Genomic DNA, 19344 nt, shown 5'->3' with positions numbered 1-19344 from the left:
AAGGAGACCTTGGATGACCTTTTACCCTGGTGATGTGTTTCTTGGAATTTGTTGTTCAGATGGGTGGTATCCATACCTTTTTGGCTGGGCACCCCTATGATGAAAAAGGTCTCTCTCTCTCAGACACACACATGCACACACAAACGTATGCACTTGCCCCTACTCATGTATTACACACATGTACACACACCCCTCTTCATGTATGACATGTCTACATCTAAGTCAACAGGTGTATTATGGGCACTAAGAAAACAAAAATTTTAAAGGCTGTTCATTATTTTCATGTGAGACTACCTTAGCTTGATGAAGAGTCACAGGATCTGGTCCCCACCTCCAATCCTATCTCTGATCCTGTTGGTCCCTGCAACTCCCTGTGAAGGGGGCAGGTTTCACCCAGCATTCTGTATTGGACACAAAGTGTGCTCTTCTTTCAGGCTCATCCAGAATCAGATCACAGCCATGGGGACCGCCCAGTTGGCAGAGGCCTTACAGAACAACACTGGCATAACAGAGATTTGGTAAGGTTGTCTGCTTGTCATATTGACAGGGACTCTTGACTCAGCACTACTGTCTGTGTCCAGTACCACATGGGGACAGTTCCACTGACTCCTCCAATGACCCTCTAGAGTGTTGATGTTGGCTTCACTATACAGATGTAGAAACTGGGGTCCTGAGCAGCAGAGAACTTGTCCATGAGCACAGCAAGAGCAGAAGTAGAATTCTGCCCAGCCTCCTGGCTCTACCGTCTGTGCTCTGCTGCCCTAGGCCCCCGTCCTTGACCTTCATGGTGTTGCATGAGAGACTGGCTTGTGAGAGGGAGTCCTGCTGAGGTGGACCTCATGAGCCTTAGGGGTGGCTGTGCTGGTCTGGAGTTTAGAGCTCTCTCCCTCTTCCTTGGCATCCTGGGATTCAGGAGGCACCAGCAGCCTGGATTTGAGCTGATGTATGCTCTTCCTGTATTCTTGGTTCTGCTTTGAGAACATACTTATGCTAAAGCAAAAAAAAAAAAAGGAAAAAAAAGACCCTATTCTTTTGCTTTATAACATCGAACCCTATTCTAGGTTTTTCTTGCCTCCACAAGGTCCCCCCACCCCACACTCCATAGCCCTTTGGAAACAACTCTGTGGCTGAGGTAGGCCTGGTAGATACTGGGAGAGTGGCTCATAGAACACACAGGTGTTTCCCAGTAGTCATGAGAGTCGCCAGGCCTGTGACCTGCTACATGCCAGGCACCAGAGGTGTAGCAGTTAAATTGATGGCAGGAGCCCTGACTGCTCAAAAGTGCTGGCCTGAGCCGAGAGCTGAGGGCCCCAGTGTGCAGACTCTTCAGTGCTCTGGATATTTGTCCTCATGACTCTGGTGTCTCTGACAGCCCCTGCCAATGTGAAGGTAGAGACCATTGTGGAGAAACTGGCAGAGGGCAGAGCTGGGTTTCTGTAGAGGACACTGACCATGGGAGTTACGTGTCCACTGTGGCTTCTCTGAGATCCATGGGGCAGCCTCACCATGACCCCAATCCTTCAGCTCAGCGGGTGCTTGCCCATTAACTACTTCCTCCCTTCAAGACTTTCACAGCCAAGAGAAAAAATCAAAGTACAGTCTTCAGCCTTGGATCCCTGAATAGCGTTTTACTTTGCTTTGGAACTGGTCAGTGGAGCAAAAAAGCAGTCTGGTGATTTGCAGAATGCATTATTATTATTATTATTATTATTATTATTATTATTATTTTGGCACTGAAGGATTGAACTCAGGGCACTTGATCACTGAGCCACATCCCCAGTCCTATTTTTTATTTTATTTTGAGACAGGGTCTCACTGAGTTGCTTAGTGCCTTGCTTTTGCTGAGGCTGGCTTTGAACTTGCAATCCTCCTGAGCAGCTGGGATTACAGGCGTGTGCCAGGGCAGCTTGCATTATTTTCAAATAAAATTGAAAAGGACAGAATATTGGGCTACGACATGCATAGCAGGGTATTCTAACTTCAGGCATGCATGTGGGTGAATTTAATTTCTATTTGGGGACAGGGTCAATGGTATTTTTAAAAAATGCTGTTGTAGAGAATGGAGCCTAGATCCAATATGACAACGCTGGCATCTATGCCCATGAGACTCTCAGCTGGCTCTTCTGCCTGGAAAGTGCTGGAGAGCTCCAGAGGGTCTGGCCTGCAGGCATCTCCAGCTACACTCACATTGTGTAGCTCTCACTGGGATGGCTCGGCTTCCTATTGATTCTGTGTCTGAGGACCGAATGCAGAGAGGAGCAGTTTGCAGACCACAGTTGTCCCACACTCTTCTTCCAAGCTGGTTGAGACAGTTGTCTGTAGCTGCTTTAATTTTGCCAAGCTTGAACACATGCATTTTGTCCCTCAAGGCCACTGTTCCTACACAAGGAACTATCTGGGTAGGGCCAAGGGTCTTTGGCTTCAAGGCACACTATCCAGAGAGTAAACACTTGTGTTCAGGTGGAGAGGGTGGATTGGCCATCAATCCAGACATGCGACAGGACAGGTGGCTCAGTACTGGCCTTGGGGACATCTTCCCTTCAGTTCCTAGCTTGTGCTGGGAGCTACCAAAGGGTATTTATCTGTGCATGGCTTCTAAGGACTAGGCCTGGTCCAGGAGCTGCCACAACAGGCCATAGGGCTGTGCTGGACTGGGAGGGGAGCTGTGGCTCCTGGGGCTTAGGGACACTGTGCTTGAGGCCACTACTGACAGAGCATCTTCTTGGACTTTTTTTCTACTGACATTTATTCAGTAGAGTTTTTGTGTTTGAAGACGGAGCTTCCATGAGGCAGTGTCAACCCTGTGAGCTCCTGAAGGGTAGAGCCTGTGTAGTGGTCACAGCTGGGTCCCCAGGGGCTAGTGCTGCATCTTCATTCACTCCTTGAGGAACACAGTGCTTGAGCGCCAGGCACCACAAGTGCCGAGCATCTGTGGTAAATTGGATCTTCCCTCTTGGGCTCACTAGCTAGTGAGGGAGAGGCAGAGGAGGGGGGAACTCATTAAGGAGTTATGTAACTATCATTGTGAGGGGTGCTCCCAGGGGGGAGGCCAAAAGCAGGTGTCCAGGAAAGGTCTCCTAAGGAAGTGGCATTTAAACGAAGCCAGGGGGGGCAGAGTGCAGCTCAGCAGCAGAGCACTTGCGGGGCATGCTCAAGGCCCCGGGGTTCTACCTCCAGCATCACAAAACAATACCAACAAAACCAAATCCTAAGGGCGAGTAAGTTAGTCAGCTAGGCTGGGAGGGAAGGAGAGTGTTGCAAGGTAGGGAGAACAGCATATGCCCAGGCTCTGGGAAGGAGGGAGTGGGGTGTCCACAGAGAACAGCAAGAAGCTGCCGCATTAGAAGGTTCAGACTGTGTGAGAGGGTAAGGGGAGGCAGAGCCCAGGCCATAAAAGATCTGTGAGCTATATATCATGTATTTTGGTTTTTATCCTAAAAGTAATGGAAGGTTCATTGAAGGGTTTGAAGCAGAAGGATGTGGTCAGATTTCCAAGGCATAGGGACCACTTAGGTCCCTTCTGGAAGCTTGATTTGAGACTAGGGCACTTATGAAGGGCCTGATGGGGGGATACTGCAGAGGTCCAGGTTGAGAGCAGATGGGTGCCCAGCCCAGGGTGTGGAATGGAGGCCACAGAGAGATTCCAGGCAGGGATTCTAGGGATGGCTAGGAGGAGGAGGGTGTCAAGGTGGACCCCGGGTCCTATCTGACACAACTGATGAAGGGAATCCTGGGGAGGTGTTATCACTTTGAGGTGCCTGGAAACTCCAAGTAAAGACATAAGGTAGGAAACAGGCTCCACTGACCTCTGAATGAGGCTGTGGCAAAAATGATAAGGTCTGGGGGAAACTCAGTAGTCAGAGGTCACATGGAGAGTACAGGAAAGGAGGCTGAGGCAGAGTGCTCAGATACAGGAGAAACCCGGAAAACATGACATCAAGCCCAGGCAAGGTAGTGCTTCAAAGATGGAGAGCTGGCTCTGGAGTAGGAGGATCTCAAGTTTGAAGCCAGCCTGAGCAACTTGCTACAACCCTGTCTTAAAATAAAAAAGACTGGGGATATAGCTGAGGGCAGAGTGCTAGCCTAGCACACAATGTTCATGGATTCAATCCCTGCTACTGCAAAAAAAAAAAAAAAAAAAAAAAAAAGGAAACTGTTAGGACAGCTAAATGCTGCCTGTGAAAGCCCAGAAGACCAGACCTGAGAAAAATGTCACTAAGTTCAGGCTTTTGGAGGCTCTAGATGACCTTAGTGAGATAATCCAGTTATGAAAGCAAAAGTGACTGGAGAGGATTAATATTAGTATCAAAGCACCACTTGAATAGAGCCTGTTCCTTACCTTGAGGGCTGTGTTATGCTCAAGAGTGAGTTAGGGACACAGAAGGAGCATCCAGTAGTCCCTAGTGCTTCCTGTGTATAAAATTTGTTTTTCTCGGGATGGGGTTGTGGCTCAGTGGTAGAGCACTTGCCTTGCACGTGTGAAGTACTAGGTTCTATTCTCAGCGCCACATAAAAAAATAAACAAAAGTTATTGTTTCCATCTACAACTAAAAAAAAAATATATATATATATATTAATTATTTTTCTCCTTCTCACCAGTCTAAATGGGAACTTGATAGAGCCAGAGGAGGCCAAAGTCTTTGAAGATGAGAAGCGGATCATTTGTTTCTGAGAGAACTTTCCTATGCTTGGGTCTTCGCCCTGGGAGGCCCTGTAGCAGCTGCTGCCACCCTGTGCAGTCAGGGCAAGCAGGCTGCGACCCAGGGCACGCAGCCAGGGGCCTGTTGGAGCACACTCCTAATGATGCAGACCCACCTCCATGGTGATGTCCACCCTAAGCTGTTAGGGTGTTGCAGAAACAGTGTGCACCCTGTGAGCTGCGGTAGTCACTGCAAAACAGTATCAGGTTTTCTATACTATGAAGACTTCATTGTGTATCTGTAATTATTTTATCCAAAGCTGGAGGAATAAGACTGAAGAAGAGAGAAGGCCAGCCTCAGCTGGCACAGATGCCTGCCCTAAGAACCAGAGTCAGTGTGTTGGTCACTGCTGTCTTCAGGGGAGAGTGGAGGACCTGGTGCAGAGTCAGTGCCAAGCTTCTCGGAAAGAAGGTTCTCAACACACAGGAAATATCCACCCTCCTTAGTACTTCCCCACGTACTAATGTCCCCTTCATGGCTGTGGATACTGAAGGGTGTAGGACGTGGGGATGTGGCTCATCCAAGGTCCTGTGGGGAGCTGTGTCAGGAGCTCATCACAGGCTTCTCAGTTCTGAGTCTGTGTGCTGACAAGATCAGAGATGCTCTCTAGGCCAGTCTAAGAGGAAGATAGTGACAATGCCTTCATCACATAGAGCTTTGAGTCTGGCCTCTACCTGTCCCAACTGCACTTCACAGCTGATGTGCCTGCCCAGGAAGAAGCATGGACTCCTGTTCTCCAGAGGGATAGGCATGACTTGTCTTGGTGGCCCTGGCACCCACACCACACAGAAGCTTTTCTCTACATTGCCCTCTTAGGAAGGGAAGTCTCAGCCAGGCGTGATGGCACATTCCTGTAATCCCAGTGTCTGGGGAGGCTGAGGCAGGAGGTTTGCGGGTTCAAAGCCAGCCTCAGCAAAAGCGAAGCACTAAGCAACTCAGTGAGACCCTGTCTCTAAAATACAAAATAGGGCTGGGGATGCGGCTCAGTGGTCGAGTGCCGCTGAGTCCAATCCCTGGTACCAAAAAAGGAAATAAAAAAGGGAAGTCTCTTCCTGCCCCTGAACACCTGGGGTGGGGGTGGGGTGAATGAAGATTCAGGGAGCCTGCTGAGAACTCAGCCAGCAAAGTGTGCTAGACCCCTAACCACTATGGAGGGCACATGGTGGATGCTCTGTGAGATGGGATGGGGTGGGGTTATCACAAGAGAACTTGTTCTTTGGCCACCTCATTTGTTAATAAAATATTTAAAATGCTCACCATTTTGAAATGTTAGGGCTGGATTGTTTGGAGGGACTTGGCCTGGTGTGCTGTGAGCCTCAAGCCCAGCCTGACTCAATGCACTGTGGACAACGTTCTGGATAAAGTGCTCCGGGGGAGGCCTGAAGAAGGGAGGCCAGAGGCGTCCTAAGTGTGGTCCGGCACGGTCCTCTCCACCTACCAAGGGACAAGAAAAGGTGGAGGCACTATCTGAGGCTGCTCCATCTGGCCTCTGAATCCATACGGGGGCGGGGGGGGGGGGCTCTTGTGCTGGCTGGGCTCAGGACACATGGATTGGCCCAATTTCATGCATTCACCACAGCACACAGTAGGTCCTACCAGGTCCACTACCTTCCTTGGCTGTTCACTGATGGATGGAGGACAAGGTGGTCCTGAGGCAAGAGGGGACAGCATGGGAAGGGTAAGGGGTCCCTCCTAGAAAGCCACAGTGTTCTAGGTTCAAGCCTGGCTCCATATACAGCCTGCTAAGGTTATGGGGGATATCCTGTAGCTCAGACCACCGTACGGTGATGGTTCCCTTAAAGGCACTGCTGTGGTGCTTCCTCCAATGTCTCCCCCACTCCAGAAACAGATATTCACCTGGTCATCTCCCTCTGAGGTAGCAGTCTGTTCCCCAGCACAGAATCTGGGCAGTAGATCCTCTAGCAAAGGGCAAGGAAATCCTCAAGGTGAGCTGAAGGCCAAGGGCATGAGGAACACAGAGCACAGACTCAGACTACAAACTCACCAAGTCTTACCAAGAAACACACTTCCTGGGGACAAAGTTCAGATTTTATCAAACAGCTAAATGTAAACTCTTGAAAGTCTAACATTTACTCAGCAACTACTAAACATTATTGCTCTAAAGACTAGCAAGACCGCAACCTTTCAGGGACTCTATTTGTGTGGTTATAGTCTGAAGTTCTATTTGTAACACCTCCATCTTCTACATGGTGAAAGGTAGATTCTGATCCTTTTATAAAACCAAAAGCAGGTTTCCAGCTTGCCAGAAAGGGTCTCCACCACACAGATGAGCTGAGCACAGGTGTGCAGGCCTGTCCTAATCATGAAAAAGACAACAGAAAATAAAAAAGGGGGCTCTGTGAACTTGGGATATGACTGACCATTCCTTTCCATAGTATGCCTTGGCTGATTTGAGGAAAGAAACTATTGCTTCTGTACCTCATCCCTGCATTTATATCATGTTCACACTGATTTGGAACTCAATTTAAAAAGCCATGGAAAGTCACTGTGTCCAAGTGTAATTAGCTCCGAGGAGCTCCAGCCTGCTTTTGCCCTGATGCGTGGCTTTGGGCCCAGCCTAGGTCTGCTGGAATCTTGATATCCTCTGTGAAAAATGGGAATCCAAGAGCACTGACTCAGGAGGTTATTGAGAGAAGATGAAATAAGGTGTTCTAGAAAGTAGTTGGTGGTGCCTGGCTGAGGGTCCCCTCCTCCGTACTCACCAGTTACTATAAAACCAGCCTTTCTCATTTCCCCTCTCACTCCTAGGCTTAGAGGGACCTTTCCAACAAGACTAAATATGGGCAGTGGAATTCTCAAAGTAAAATTTGACATCAAGGTTCCTGTAGTATCCTAGCTTTGTGGTATCATGTCCTCATTGCATAGTAGGGCAGAGGCCAGCACCACTGCACAGAGCCAGGCACATGGGTGTGAGCAATATCCCAATTTCCTTTCAGCTCTGGAACCAGGCAGGAGCACTGGGATCATAGACATTTTTCCAGGTGTGGTACAGTATGTCTGTTTCTAGTAGCATGTAATGGAGGAGGAGGGGGTGAGAAACAGGGGTGGAGGAGCAAGAGGAGGAGGAGGAGAAGAAGAAAAGAACACAAGATGAAACTTGCTTTGGAGCTGAAAGACAAAACTATGACCATGGAGGGGCATTTCAATGAAAGCAGACTCGGTTCATGAGGAGGCCAACACTCACTTCCAGCACTGTTCTCTCCATCTGAAAACCGAATGAACTATACCCACAACTGACTGAAGATTTCTAGAGACACTACACACTGAAAAAATGATCTGTGATTTAAGAAAGACTTAAAATACTAGATTAAATAAACACAAGGTTTTGAAGACCACTTGGGGTGCTTTTTGCAACCAATAACAAAAGTCAAAATGTCTCAAAAAATCTTCCCTGATTTTTCCCTCTGTCTCACAGTGCATTTATTTTTGTTGTAAAAGGGGTATCACAATGTTAAAGGGAACCTTGAAAATGTGTATATCAGCGTACCAAAGCAGCTATTTTAGTTTTTACATATCATCTCCTGTGCTTTGTCTGAACATCTTTTTTCATAGGTATAATTCCAGTGCCCATTTGCAGTTCTTAATCAAACATTTTCCCACATCATTACCATAGTCTTTAAAATTATCATTAGTAGTCTATGAGTTTGAGAATTTGCTTATTATGTTCCAATTGTTAAGACATTCATGTTTCTGGATTGGCTCTGATTATTATAGACACTGTTTGGTAGAATTAAAAACTTTATGGTTATTTCTTCACAGTGGGATTACTGAGGCTAAAATCTCTTGCTATGAAGTTTCATTTCTTTTTTAAACTGTTAGGGATTTAAAAAAGTTTAGATATACAGGTGAAAGAGAACAATGTTAACCATCAGTGTCTCCTCTAAGGAGGAATAAAACTCCCTGCCCCTACACCTCAGCAGAGACAATTTCCAGGCTCTGCCTGCACAGGGACATGTGTGTCTAAGACTCACAACGCCAACAAATATAGCTGAAGGAAAGAATTAAAAAGCCCACAAATTGCCATCTATTTCGGTGATAGTGTACAAGGTGATGACTAATGTGCATGTGTTAAGACCTTCAAAGTCAGTTTTCCTGGATGACGTGTGCTTGTGTGCTTGCTTTGCCTAAACAAACCTGGCCTGACTCAGCCCTGCAATAGCAGGTCTGATGGAAACTACTTCCTCTCATAGCCTTGTAATGTAGAAATTATTTCATGAATGAGGAAACTGAGGACTAGTAACATGAATATGTATCTTATTAAACAGGATGTGTACAAAAATTAAAAGAAAAATGGCGAAGAGGAAAACCTTCCGGGAAGGGGGCTCAGCAAATGTGGAATGCCGCACCTGGCCCATCTAAGATCTCCAGATCACTTAGTTCAACCCCTCACTCTACCCACCCGGAAACTGGTATCAGAGAACAAAAGCAACTCGCCCAAGGTCAGACACTTATTCCTGGTGGAGCTGGTTTTATTGTGCCTCTGTTCTGATAGATTTGCAACCTTCAGTTCACTTTGCAACTGATCGTCTTTCTACCAAGTCTGTTAAACGTGGTTCCAATTTAGGCCAAGCAAAATGATATTTGGTCTTTTTGTGTTCCTGGCTTTTCCACACACACAAAAAATAACCTCTTATTTTTCTCCTATGTTGATGATGTTAAAAGCATCTATTACAGGACTCTATTATACCTGTGAACCTCACTGACAGTCCTAGGTTAGGAGCATACTGGAGAATGGCAGGTTAAGAGTTTTGACTCTACAGAGTCAACAGCTTCATGTATAGTTGCACATCCCCAATCCCCAGCCACAAGACTGGACCAAAGGAAGGAAGTATGTGCATTCAAGAAAGCTACAGGTCACATGGGGGTGATTTTCATCACAAGAGGGCAGCATGCTCCACTAATTCATTCATTATATAAAAGTGGCCCAAAGAGTTCACAGTGCATGGGGCCTGGCACATTATTATATTTAATTAAGACTCAAACCCAAGTACATTGTGCTAAGAGCAATATTATCTTAAGCCCATTCATCCATGAATTCAAAGATGTCCACAAGTGCAGAGAGTTGGCCAAGGATACATTAAATTAGCATTTGGCAAGTTCTCCAGGGACCAAGGGTTTGGGTTCAAATCCTAATGCTACTAGTAGCAGTGTGACCTTGGACAAATGATTCACCTTTTCTGTACCCGAATTCCCTCTCTGTACCATAGGGTTGATAAAATAGTGTTCTCCTTATAGGGTTGTTTATGAATAAATGAATTAATTAATCCAGGCACAGTAGCATACACCTGTAATTCCAGCTGTTTGGGAGACTGAAGCAGGAGGAACACAAGTTTGAGGCCAGCATGGGCAATATAGTGAGACCCTGTTTCAAAATAAAATATAATATAAATAATAATAAATATAAATAAGAAAGGCCAGGGATGTAGCTCAGTGGTAGTACTCAGTCCCTAGTACTAAAAAAATTAATACAAAGCTCTTAAAAACAGTACCTATATGTAGTTATGGCTCCCAAAGTGGAAATTCTTGTTACCCAATTAAATTTTTTTCTTTCCAACATTGCCTTAATGGGAATTAGGATAAGGCTGGCGATAAGAGGAGATGTAGTGGACCATCTTTCATAACCCTAAGAGCACCAAGACGACATCACCGTTTCAAATGGCAAAGTCCAGACTTTTAAGCCCAGAGACCAGAAGCCATATTCAAGGTTGAATACCTACCTAAGGGATTAGAACAATACATTGCCCACTTTTGAAACTGTCTTCACTTTTGTTTTGTAAGGGAACCATGCGTCTAGGTGAACATGGATAAAGCAGCATGGATTAGGAAAGCCAAAAGCTTGGTTTGCATTCTGATTTGATTTCACAGAGAGTAGAGTAGATGATCTGGCTTTCCACACTGAAATGATTTGGCTGAAGATTCTTTCTTTCCTATCAGGACATGGCTCTCTTTCTGGCATTCTTCTTACTCACTCATGAACATTGCTACTGATTTTCCTGCCTGTAGCAAAAACCAGAGCTGGAGAGGACAGGCGGAAGAGAAACAGAACAAATGGGAGGGTAGGAAGTAGGTGGGTTAATTTCTAGAATCTTGACTTCTAATCAAGTCTTCCTCTTGCTGTGTCTAGGGGGGGTCCCAGTGTGTGTGAGGCCATCAGCCTGGCAGTCTGGGCACAGTGAAGTTTTATGCGGTCAGCAAGCTTATCACCTACTGAGCAACCATGTGGAGCATCCCAGCTGCCCACTGCTGCATTTAGATTTCCAACACAATGTCCTCTAGGTGATGTGTAAGATCTTTTTCCACACAGGGCATGGTGGCATGTGCCTGTAATCCCAGAGACTCAGGAGAAGGCTGAGGCAGGAGAATCACAAATTCAAAGCTAGCCTCAGCACTGGAATGAGACTCTGAAAATAAAAAGGGGATGTAACTCAGGCTAAAACCTCCCTGGGTTCAAATCTCAGTATTGCAAAGAGAAGTAGGGGAGGGGGGATCGTTTTCCTTCTGCTGAAATAGTGCACTTGTTTCATTTTCCAGGAGGACCCACTGGTGGTCAAAAAAAGCCTTCCACTTGATTCAGGAAGTCAAGTGTTTTCAACTTTTTCCTTATCACCCCCGCAAAGACTATTAAAGACACTTTTCTAATCCCCCTCCTCCAGTACATTTTAATACACAGAAACACTGTATATCTATTTATCCTCCAAAGAGCCACAACCATGGAACATCTAAGTTCTTTTTTGTCTTTTAAGAACCCATTTCTGCCTCCTCAGGGGTGATATCTCCTTGTTGAGAACACTTGATCCAGTCCAAACCTGAAGATTCTTCTTATCCTACCATCTCCAAGAATCCCAAAGAGCTATCTGCCTTTCCATACATTATTCAACTTTTAATTTAATAAGCCTTAATGGCTTTAAATTTTACATTCTCTTGCTTTCTTTTCCCTCTTTTATCTGTCCTGAAGGTAGTTGTAATCTGTGTGCAAAAACTTTGCTTAAGTCGTTAAAAAAAAAAAAAAAAGTGCTGTTTGCAAAAGGGGAACAATCCCTTTGGACAGCTGTCATCTGAAGCACTCTAGCCCATGCAGCCTCAGAGAAGAATTTTCGAGATGTGTCCCTAACTCCTGCCACCAGCCAATGGGCAGGACTTGAGGCCACATTTGCCTTTGCTGCTGTCCCACTTCTCTTTCTCACTTCCTGGATCCTCTACTCTCCAGCCCCCTTCAAGACACCCAGATATGTTTAGAATTCCCCTTTTGCAATAGAACCCAAGCTTCTGCCTGCCCCAGGCTGCCAACCTCCTTCATCAGCCGTCCCCAAACATCACCACCAAGTTCAGCTCGACATTAGAACATTAGATCAAGTCAAGTAATTCAGGAAGTACAGCTATCTGATGAGCTTACCCCTTTAAATACCTTACGTATCAGAATAAGAGCTGGTTGAACAAAAAAGTTCTAATTAGGCACATAAATGCAGAGACTTAAGGATAAATCTTTGTGTCCCCCCCTCAACTGTCATGTGTGCAATCTCAGGATTCCAGAACGTGGTTGGCATTTCTGGAAAGGTTTGATCCCTGCAATGTCTTAAGTATGAGTTGAGAAAGTTCATCTATCAATGTATTCATCTTACACATAAATACTGAATATCTACTTTCTGCCAGATAGTATGCGCTGTTAGGAGAATAATGGCTAGGGTTATGTCTGGCACTTTTTAACCTGTTTACAAGTTAGTAATAGACTTAGTAAGTTCATGGATGCTGACACAGACGCAGCCTCCTAGGTCAGAGGTGTAGAACTGTGACAGGACAATAGACATCATGAGCACTGGCAGGTCTGCACATTTTCCATGCTCCTTATCCCCACAGGGATAGTATGGTGGGGTCCATAGTACGGTGGATGCTACACATACACATATAGTGGCTTTGCAGAAGAACACTGAGCATGGGGACCCTGATGTGTTACAGAAAGCAGCAAGCAAGTTTGCTGTCTCTCCTGGAGGAAGATGATAGTTCAGACCTCAAGATTATCTATGATCAACACAGTATCTGCTGGGAAACAGCCTGGGAAGAGTAGTCAGGGCCAACAATTGTACACATAGCCAGCAACAAGGTGCAAGGATGCTCAAGATGCAGGCAGACTACCTCTCCCAACAGTGAGCTAAAACACAGGGACCCTGTCCTCCTACTATGTCCAGTCTACTGGGGAAGATGCAAGTATTCAAATCATCAGGCAGATAAATATCAAATTACAACCATGATGAGGACTCAGAGGGCCTATCTTAAGGTACATTCTTCGCCCCCAGAACAGGGAACATGATATGAGGGGAGGAAGGTGAGGGATTCAGTAGTCAAAACAGCCTGGGAAAGGCCCTGTGGCCCTGTTGCTGAAAGCCTGGCCACTGCAAAGGAGCATGGTTCAGGAGGAGGAGGAGCACAGCATGGGCATGGCTGGGAAGAACAAGGTAGGGGCCCATTCCTGGACAGGCCAGGATTTCTTAGACTATATGTCGTGTCCTGCTAGGGGGTTGTGGAAGCATTTTGTTTTGGTATAACCCTGATTTCTGTTTTTAAAGGTGAAGCAGAATGTCAGAGTTCATCAGAGAGTAGCTTTGAGAAGCAATATGGATCTAGAGCCAGACAGACACTAACTTGTTAATAAAGCATAAGTATTGTTTTGTGACACTTTTCTATATAAAATATGTGCCAATTATACTGAGTCTCAATATAAGTTGTGTTTCTTATTATGGGTAAAGGTTTATAAAACTTAAGGGTTTTGGTCTTTGGGAGTCAGTGAAGCCACTGCAAGATTTCAGCAGAGGAATGTGGTGACATCAGGTTTATATTTCCGAAGATTGCTTTGGCTAATGTACGGAGATTGGGTTGGGGGCCTTGAGGCAACCGCTGAGTTGCTCTTGTAGTTGAGGCAGAGTAGATAGTGGCTAATGGACAGTTCTGGAAGGTGGTAGTTCTGGATTCTGACATTGAATACAGAGGTCTTGAGAGCCAGTTTGTGTATTCTGTGGTTGGGGCTTCAATCAGCATCGGAGTCCACCTGGAATATTAGTGCTCTCAGTTAGGACTTTCCTGTTTGTAAATAACAGAATCTTCCTTTGAGTATCTTAGGCAAAGGGGAAATTTTATAGGATGAATTCTTTAAATTCATAAAAAAATTTCCCTATAGGCTGGAGGCTAGAAGACCAATATGGAAAATGGGCAGGAATCAAGACTGTTCTGGAAGGCTTAAGAAGTGGCACAATCAATATGACCAGGACTCCTGATAGTACTTTTTATCTTTACTCTACCCATATTCAAAGCTCTGAGCAAACACATCCAACTGAGCAAGTTTAGTCACAGGCCATGCCACAGCTGCCAGGAGATAGGGCAAGGGAGGGCGGGGCGTAGGACCTTTGTTTTCCACAGTAGAAATTGGGGCCTTATCCCCCATACCCCACTGCAAGACAACTCACAGGGCTAGGTTCTCTCAGAAGAAAAGGGCCCTGAATTCTGAACCACCACAGTTCAACACAAGTCCATGATAATTTCTGATAGGAAATGAAGGACTTAAGCATAGAATTTTGGAGAAGGAGTGATGGTAAGGGATGTGATAAAGATCAGCCTCTTCCCTATCTTCTTGGCACCACTTCAGCTCTCCCTAACCTTAGGGAGCATGAAAAACTTTCTAAAATGGACTGAGATGGCAGGTGAGAGGGTACTTAATATACTTTAGAAAGATGAATTTGAGCCAGGCACAGTGGCACACGCCCTGGGTCTCAAGTTCCAAGGTCAACCTGGGTGACACAGTGAGACCCTCAGCAATTTAGTTAGATGGTTTCAAGATAAAATTTAAAAGGAGCTGTTAAAAGTTCCCCTGGGTTAAATCATCAATACCATTTAAAAAAGAGAGAGAGAGAGAGAGAGAGAGAGAGAGAGAGATAAGCTATATTTGATGTTCTTTGAATCCAATATATGTTGAAACAAAGTTAAACCTTATTTTATTTGTGCATTGATCTACATTTTTTTTCAGTTTAATTTTTAAAATTTTAATTTGTTATATATGACAGCAGAATGCACTACAACTCATGGTACACAAACAGTGCACAAGTTTTCATATCTCTGTTTGTACATGGTCTTTATTTTATCATTATAATTAAGTACTTAAGGCTGAATAATTTTATAAAGACAAGGGGTTTATTTAACTCACAGTTCTGGATGCTCAAGAGATGCATCAGATTGGCTCCGGTAAGGACCTCAGGGAAGATGGTGTCACAATGGTGGGAACACATACAAGAGGAAGAGAAAATATAGCCAGCCAGGAGAGCCAGAGAACTCTGGAGTGGCTGGTCTTTTTTTTATAACAACCCTCTTTTAAAAATTTGCTCAGGCTCCCTCAAGAACTATCTTAATCCCTTCCAAGGGCATTCCCCAATGACATAAGGATCTCCTACAAGGCTCCACCTCTTAAAAATTTTAACATCACCTAAGGACCAAGTTTCCAACATAACAAACCCCTAGGAGACAAAACTATAGCCAAACAATGGTAATTGGCAAATATCTTATTCTCATAGAGCTGAAAGCAATTTTTAAAAATAAATTATTTTTATTATATCCAACACAATTGATCTTAGAAGTTGATACAGGGATTATGAAAACAGACTCACAGATGGACCTTATCATCAAATGGGCAACTGAGATGTTGTATATATGTGAACGACTTCTGTATTTATGCATTTATTTGTGCATTTATGTTGCAACACTATGATAGATGATTGTAGTAAGTGGTCCTCAATAAATCATTTCCATTTACATAACTTGCAAACACAATGCAAGCAGAAGCTCAGAAAGTACTTGCAGATAGGGGCCTGTCCTCGTTTGCTGCTGGAGACCTTTCCACTACCATGCATATCATCTAAGCAGGCCTGCTGGAGATCCACATTCCAGCCTGTACCTTTCTCCAGACAGGGGAGTGAGGTAATATTAGACCAACTAGCTCCCCGCCCATCCACCTGCTGGTTGTAGCTGCATGAACAAGTCCAGACAAGAGCCCAAATTTATGACCCATGAGTCATATAATCATGAGTTAATTAAGACCAACTGTGATTTTAAGCCACTACATTCTTGGAGTACTCTGTTACCCCAGCAAGAAATAATTGAAACAGTATGTAAAAGTTAAGGAAGGCTAACTACTGTAATAGACCCCCAAAACATAATGGCTCAAATACAACAGAAGTCTATCTCTTGCTAGTACACAGTCCAAGCAGGTTTCAGATTGGTGACAGGGAATCTCTGTTTCATTTTATCATTGGGTTTCAATCTGTCAGTCCTCGCCATCTTCCATGTGTGGTTTCCAAGGTCACCTTAGGCAATGCCAACTAGATAGCAGAAGCAAAGAAAGCACAGCAAACTGAAAGTTTTATTGGGTCCAGCTAAGAAATTGGACATATCTCTTCTATTCACATCTCATCGGCTAGAACTCAATCACATGACCCAGCCTAATTACAATGAAGGAGTGGGTGTGTGCCTAGGAAGATAAGGAGAAAGTTTGGTGATTGAAAGATTAATGCTAAGTTTCTTAGGAAATAAAAATCAACAGATGCAGCATGGCATAGGGGAGTACAGGCTGAAGGCTAAAAACATCTGTAAGAGCACAAGATATCCCCAATGGGATTTTAGTTCTTTACTTATTAATCATATAATTTAGGAAAACTATGGGTTGACCTTCATTTCTTCATCTGCAAGTCAGGGGAATTATCATTTTCATTGGGTTGTTGTAAGGATTAAATATAATTTAACCCCTACACTTAGCAGAACATCTAATACATGATGGGCATTAATAGCTATTAACATTACAATTGCAGCTAGGTTGCTTATTATGAGAAATTGGAGTATGGAGACATAGACTAGCACTAAACTCTCCAGGTAACAGTAGTTAGTGTTTGATGAACACATTTCCATTCTTAAATCACCAAAGCCCAACTCCAAACAAACAAAAATAAATAAATAAAAGGAAGTTTATTTGGAATTTAACTTTTACAATCAGACATCTTTACTAATCAGTGTCAATCCTCAGGTAATGTTATTATGTCCCAATAAGATTTTTAATATTCAGAGATGTTCCAGATTATCTTTTCCAAAGGTGAACACCATGATATGTCCCCACCCCATGTGCTTTGCTTATTGTGTGAACACTAACATGCCTTCCCTTGGGTAGTAGGTCTGTCTTCTTCCTGTGAACTCGAAAAGAACTTTGTGTCTTCTACCAGGGTGGAAGTGACCCTATGTAACTTGTGAGATGAGATTATAAAATGCAATTCTGCCTTGCTTTCTTGGAACAACTGCTCTTGGAATTCCACCACTGCAGTGAGGAAGTCAAGTAGTTCTGTGGACATGCCATGTGTAGGTGTTCCTACAAACAGCCCCAGCTGAGGTCCCACCGACAGAGAGCAACAGCCACTAGACATGACTGAGTGTCCAGCTGACTCCAGCCTCACCCTGCTGCCTCTCCACTGACTCTAGCTGATACTGCATGGAGCAGAGAGGAGCTGACCCTAACAATCCCAGCTCAAATGCAGATTTGTGAAAAAAACATTATTGCCATTTAAACTGCTAAATTAGCAGTTCTTTGTTATTGCTGCAAAAATAATTGGAAAACTAAATATAACATTATTAGTAAAACTTTTGATTTTGTAAACAGGAGAAATAAAATATACTAAATAAAAATGAATAAAGGGAAATATTTTTGAAGTGGTAAGAAAAGATACATTAGATTTCCCTACAGCACCGTAACTATCTCCAAATTCAATAGTGAAAAATTAATAATCAGAATGATATGCAGCAACATATACTTTGAAACATATTTAAAAAATCCTACATATTTTTCAAATATTTATAAAAACATAAATTTATAGAAGATAGAGCAGAAGGACATATATTATTAAATATACTAGCATATCTATAAGATTGAGAATGGGAAAAACAGAAATCAAAAGATATAAATGAAACAGTCAAGAGAGTGTTCTGTAATTGCTGACCCTGATTCACAGTTCCTTCTGGCACATAAGTAGAATCTATTTCCTGCTCTCTTGTGCAGTTAGGTGTGGCCAAATGATATTAGTCTTACAATGGAACGTAGGTAGAAGGAATATATGTTATTTCCAGGACAGACTACTTAGTAAAGAAAACTAATAGATACCAAGGATAGACCAGATCCTACTCAGGGTCATTAAAAAACTTCACAAATTTCATATATATATATATATATATTTACACACACACACTTACTGATTCCTAGTTGGTTCCATTATGAAATGTGTGTGTGTGTGTGTGTGTGTGTGTGTGTGTACAGAAAGATGCCCAAAGAATCTCAAAACAGTGGAAAATGATAAGCAACACATTTCTAAATAATGCAGCTGCCAAAAATGAAGTCTCAAAGGAAATTAAAAAATATACTGAAGTGAATGAAAATACAATATATATAAAATGACTGATGTGAAGCTAAAGCAATGCTTGCAGAGATATTTACAGCATTAAATACTTAGAAAGAAAGGGGCTAAGGGTATAGCTCAGTGGCACAGCAAATGCTTACAATGCACATATATGAGGCCTTGGGTTCCAACTCCAGTGTTTAAAAAAAAAAAAAAAAGGAAAGGAAAAAAAAGGTGTCAAATCTATAACAAAGTTCCCATCTCAAGGAATTAGAAAAAAAAAAAAAAAAAAAAAAGAGCAAAATAAGCCCAAAGCTAGCAGAAGAAAGAAAATAAAAAATAAAAAGAGTAGAAATTAATGAAGTTGAAATTAGACAAATAGAGAATAGAGAAAAATCAATCAAAACAAAAGCTTATTCTTTGATATGCCAATACAGTTGACAAACTAATATTGACTAAAGAGACAGGTAAGAAAAAGAAAGACAGGAATTACCAATGCCACGAATGAAAGCGGAGATTATTATAGATCCAGCAGACATTGTAAGGATAATAAAGAACTATATAAACCACTCTGCATGTAAATTTGACAACTGAACTGAAATACCAACTCCTTAAAATCTATGAACTATCAAAACTCACCCAAGATGAAACAGATAACTTGGAGTCATAACCACTAAAGAAATTGAATTAATGGCTTAAAAATTTTTGATAAGGAAGTCTCTAGGGCCCAGATTATTTTACTGCTGAATTGTGTCAAAAAAATAATAAATAAGCAATTTAAAACCACGTCTTCCAGGAAGTAGAAGAAAACAACTTATAAGAAGGGTTTGGGGCTGGGGATGTGGCTCAAGCAGTAGCACGCTCACCTGGCATGCGTGCAGCCCGGGTTCAATCCTCAGCACCACATACAAACAAAGAAGTTATGTCCGCCGAAAACTAAAAAATAAAATATTAAAAAAAAAAAAAACAATTCTCTCTCTCTCAAAAAAAAAAGAAGGGTTTGGAGGGCAGGGTTGCAAAGTTCATACACAAAAATCAATCTTACTTCTGTGGACTGGCACTGAATATGTCAAAACTGAAATTAAAAACCCGACACTAGGGGTGGGGCTGTAGCTAAGTGGTAGAGCCCTTGACTCTCAGGTGTGAGGCCCTAGGTTTGATCCTCAGCACCACATAAAAATAAATAAATAAATAAATAAATATATTGTGTCCAT

General features: G+C 43.3%; 1 protein-coding gene across 5 annotated transcripts in view; it reads left to right on the top strand.

Moving 5' to 3' along the window:
- Nod1 (nucleotide binding oligomerization domain containing 1) overlaps positions 1-9170 on the top strand; it is a 55963-nt gene extending 46793 nt beyond the window's left edge. For 2 of the 5 annotated variants that reach the window (XM_076835980.2, XM_076835974.2), the window contains 2 exons: positions 435-518; positions 8987-9170. In XM_076835980.2, coding sequence (XP_076692095.2) covers positions 435-518; positions 8987-9080 — 178 coding nt within the window. In that variant the 3' untranslated portion in view covers positions 9081-9170. Of the gene's footprint in view, positions 1-434; positions 519-4599; positions 8057-8986 lie in introns of those variants that run through there. The other 3 variants (XM_076835987.2, XM_076835997.2, XM_076836007.2) reach the window with 3 other exon arrangements.
- The last annotated feature ends 10174 nt before the right edge of the window (positions 9171-19344 follow it).

This window comes from Callospermophilus lateralis, chromosome 1 (genome assembly GCF_048772815.1).
Source record: "Callospermophilus lateralis isolate mCalLat2 chromosome 1, mCalLat2.hap1, whole genome shotgun sequence".
NCBI lineage: Eukaryota > Metazoa > Chordata > Mammalia > Rodentia > Sciuridae > Callospermophilus > Callospermophilus lateralis.
This window is presented reverse-complemented; position numbering and strand designations above follow the sequence as displayed.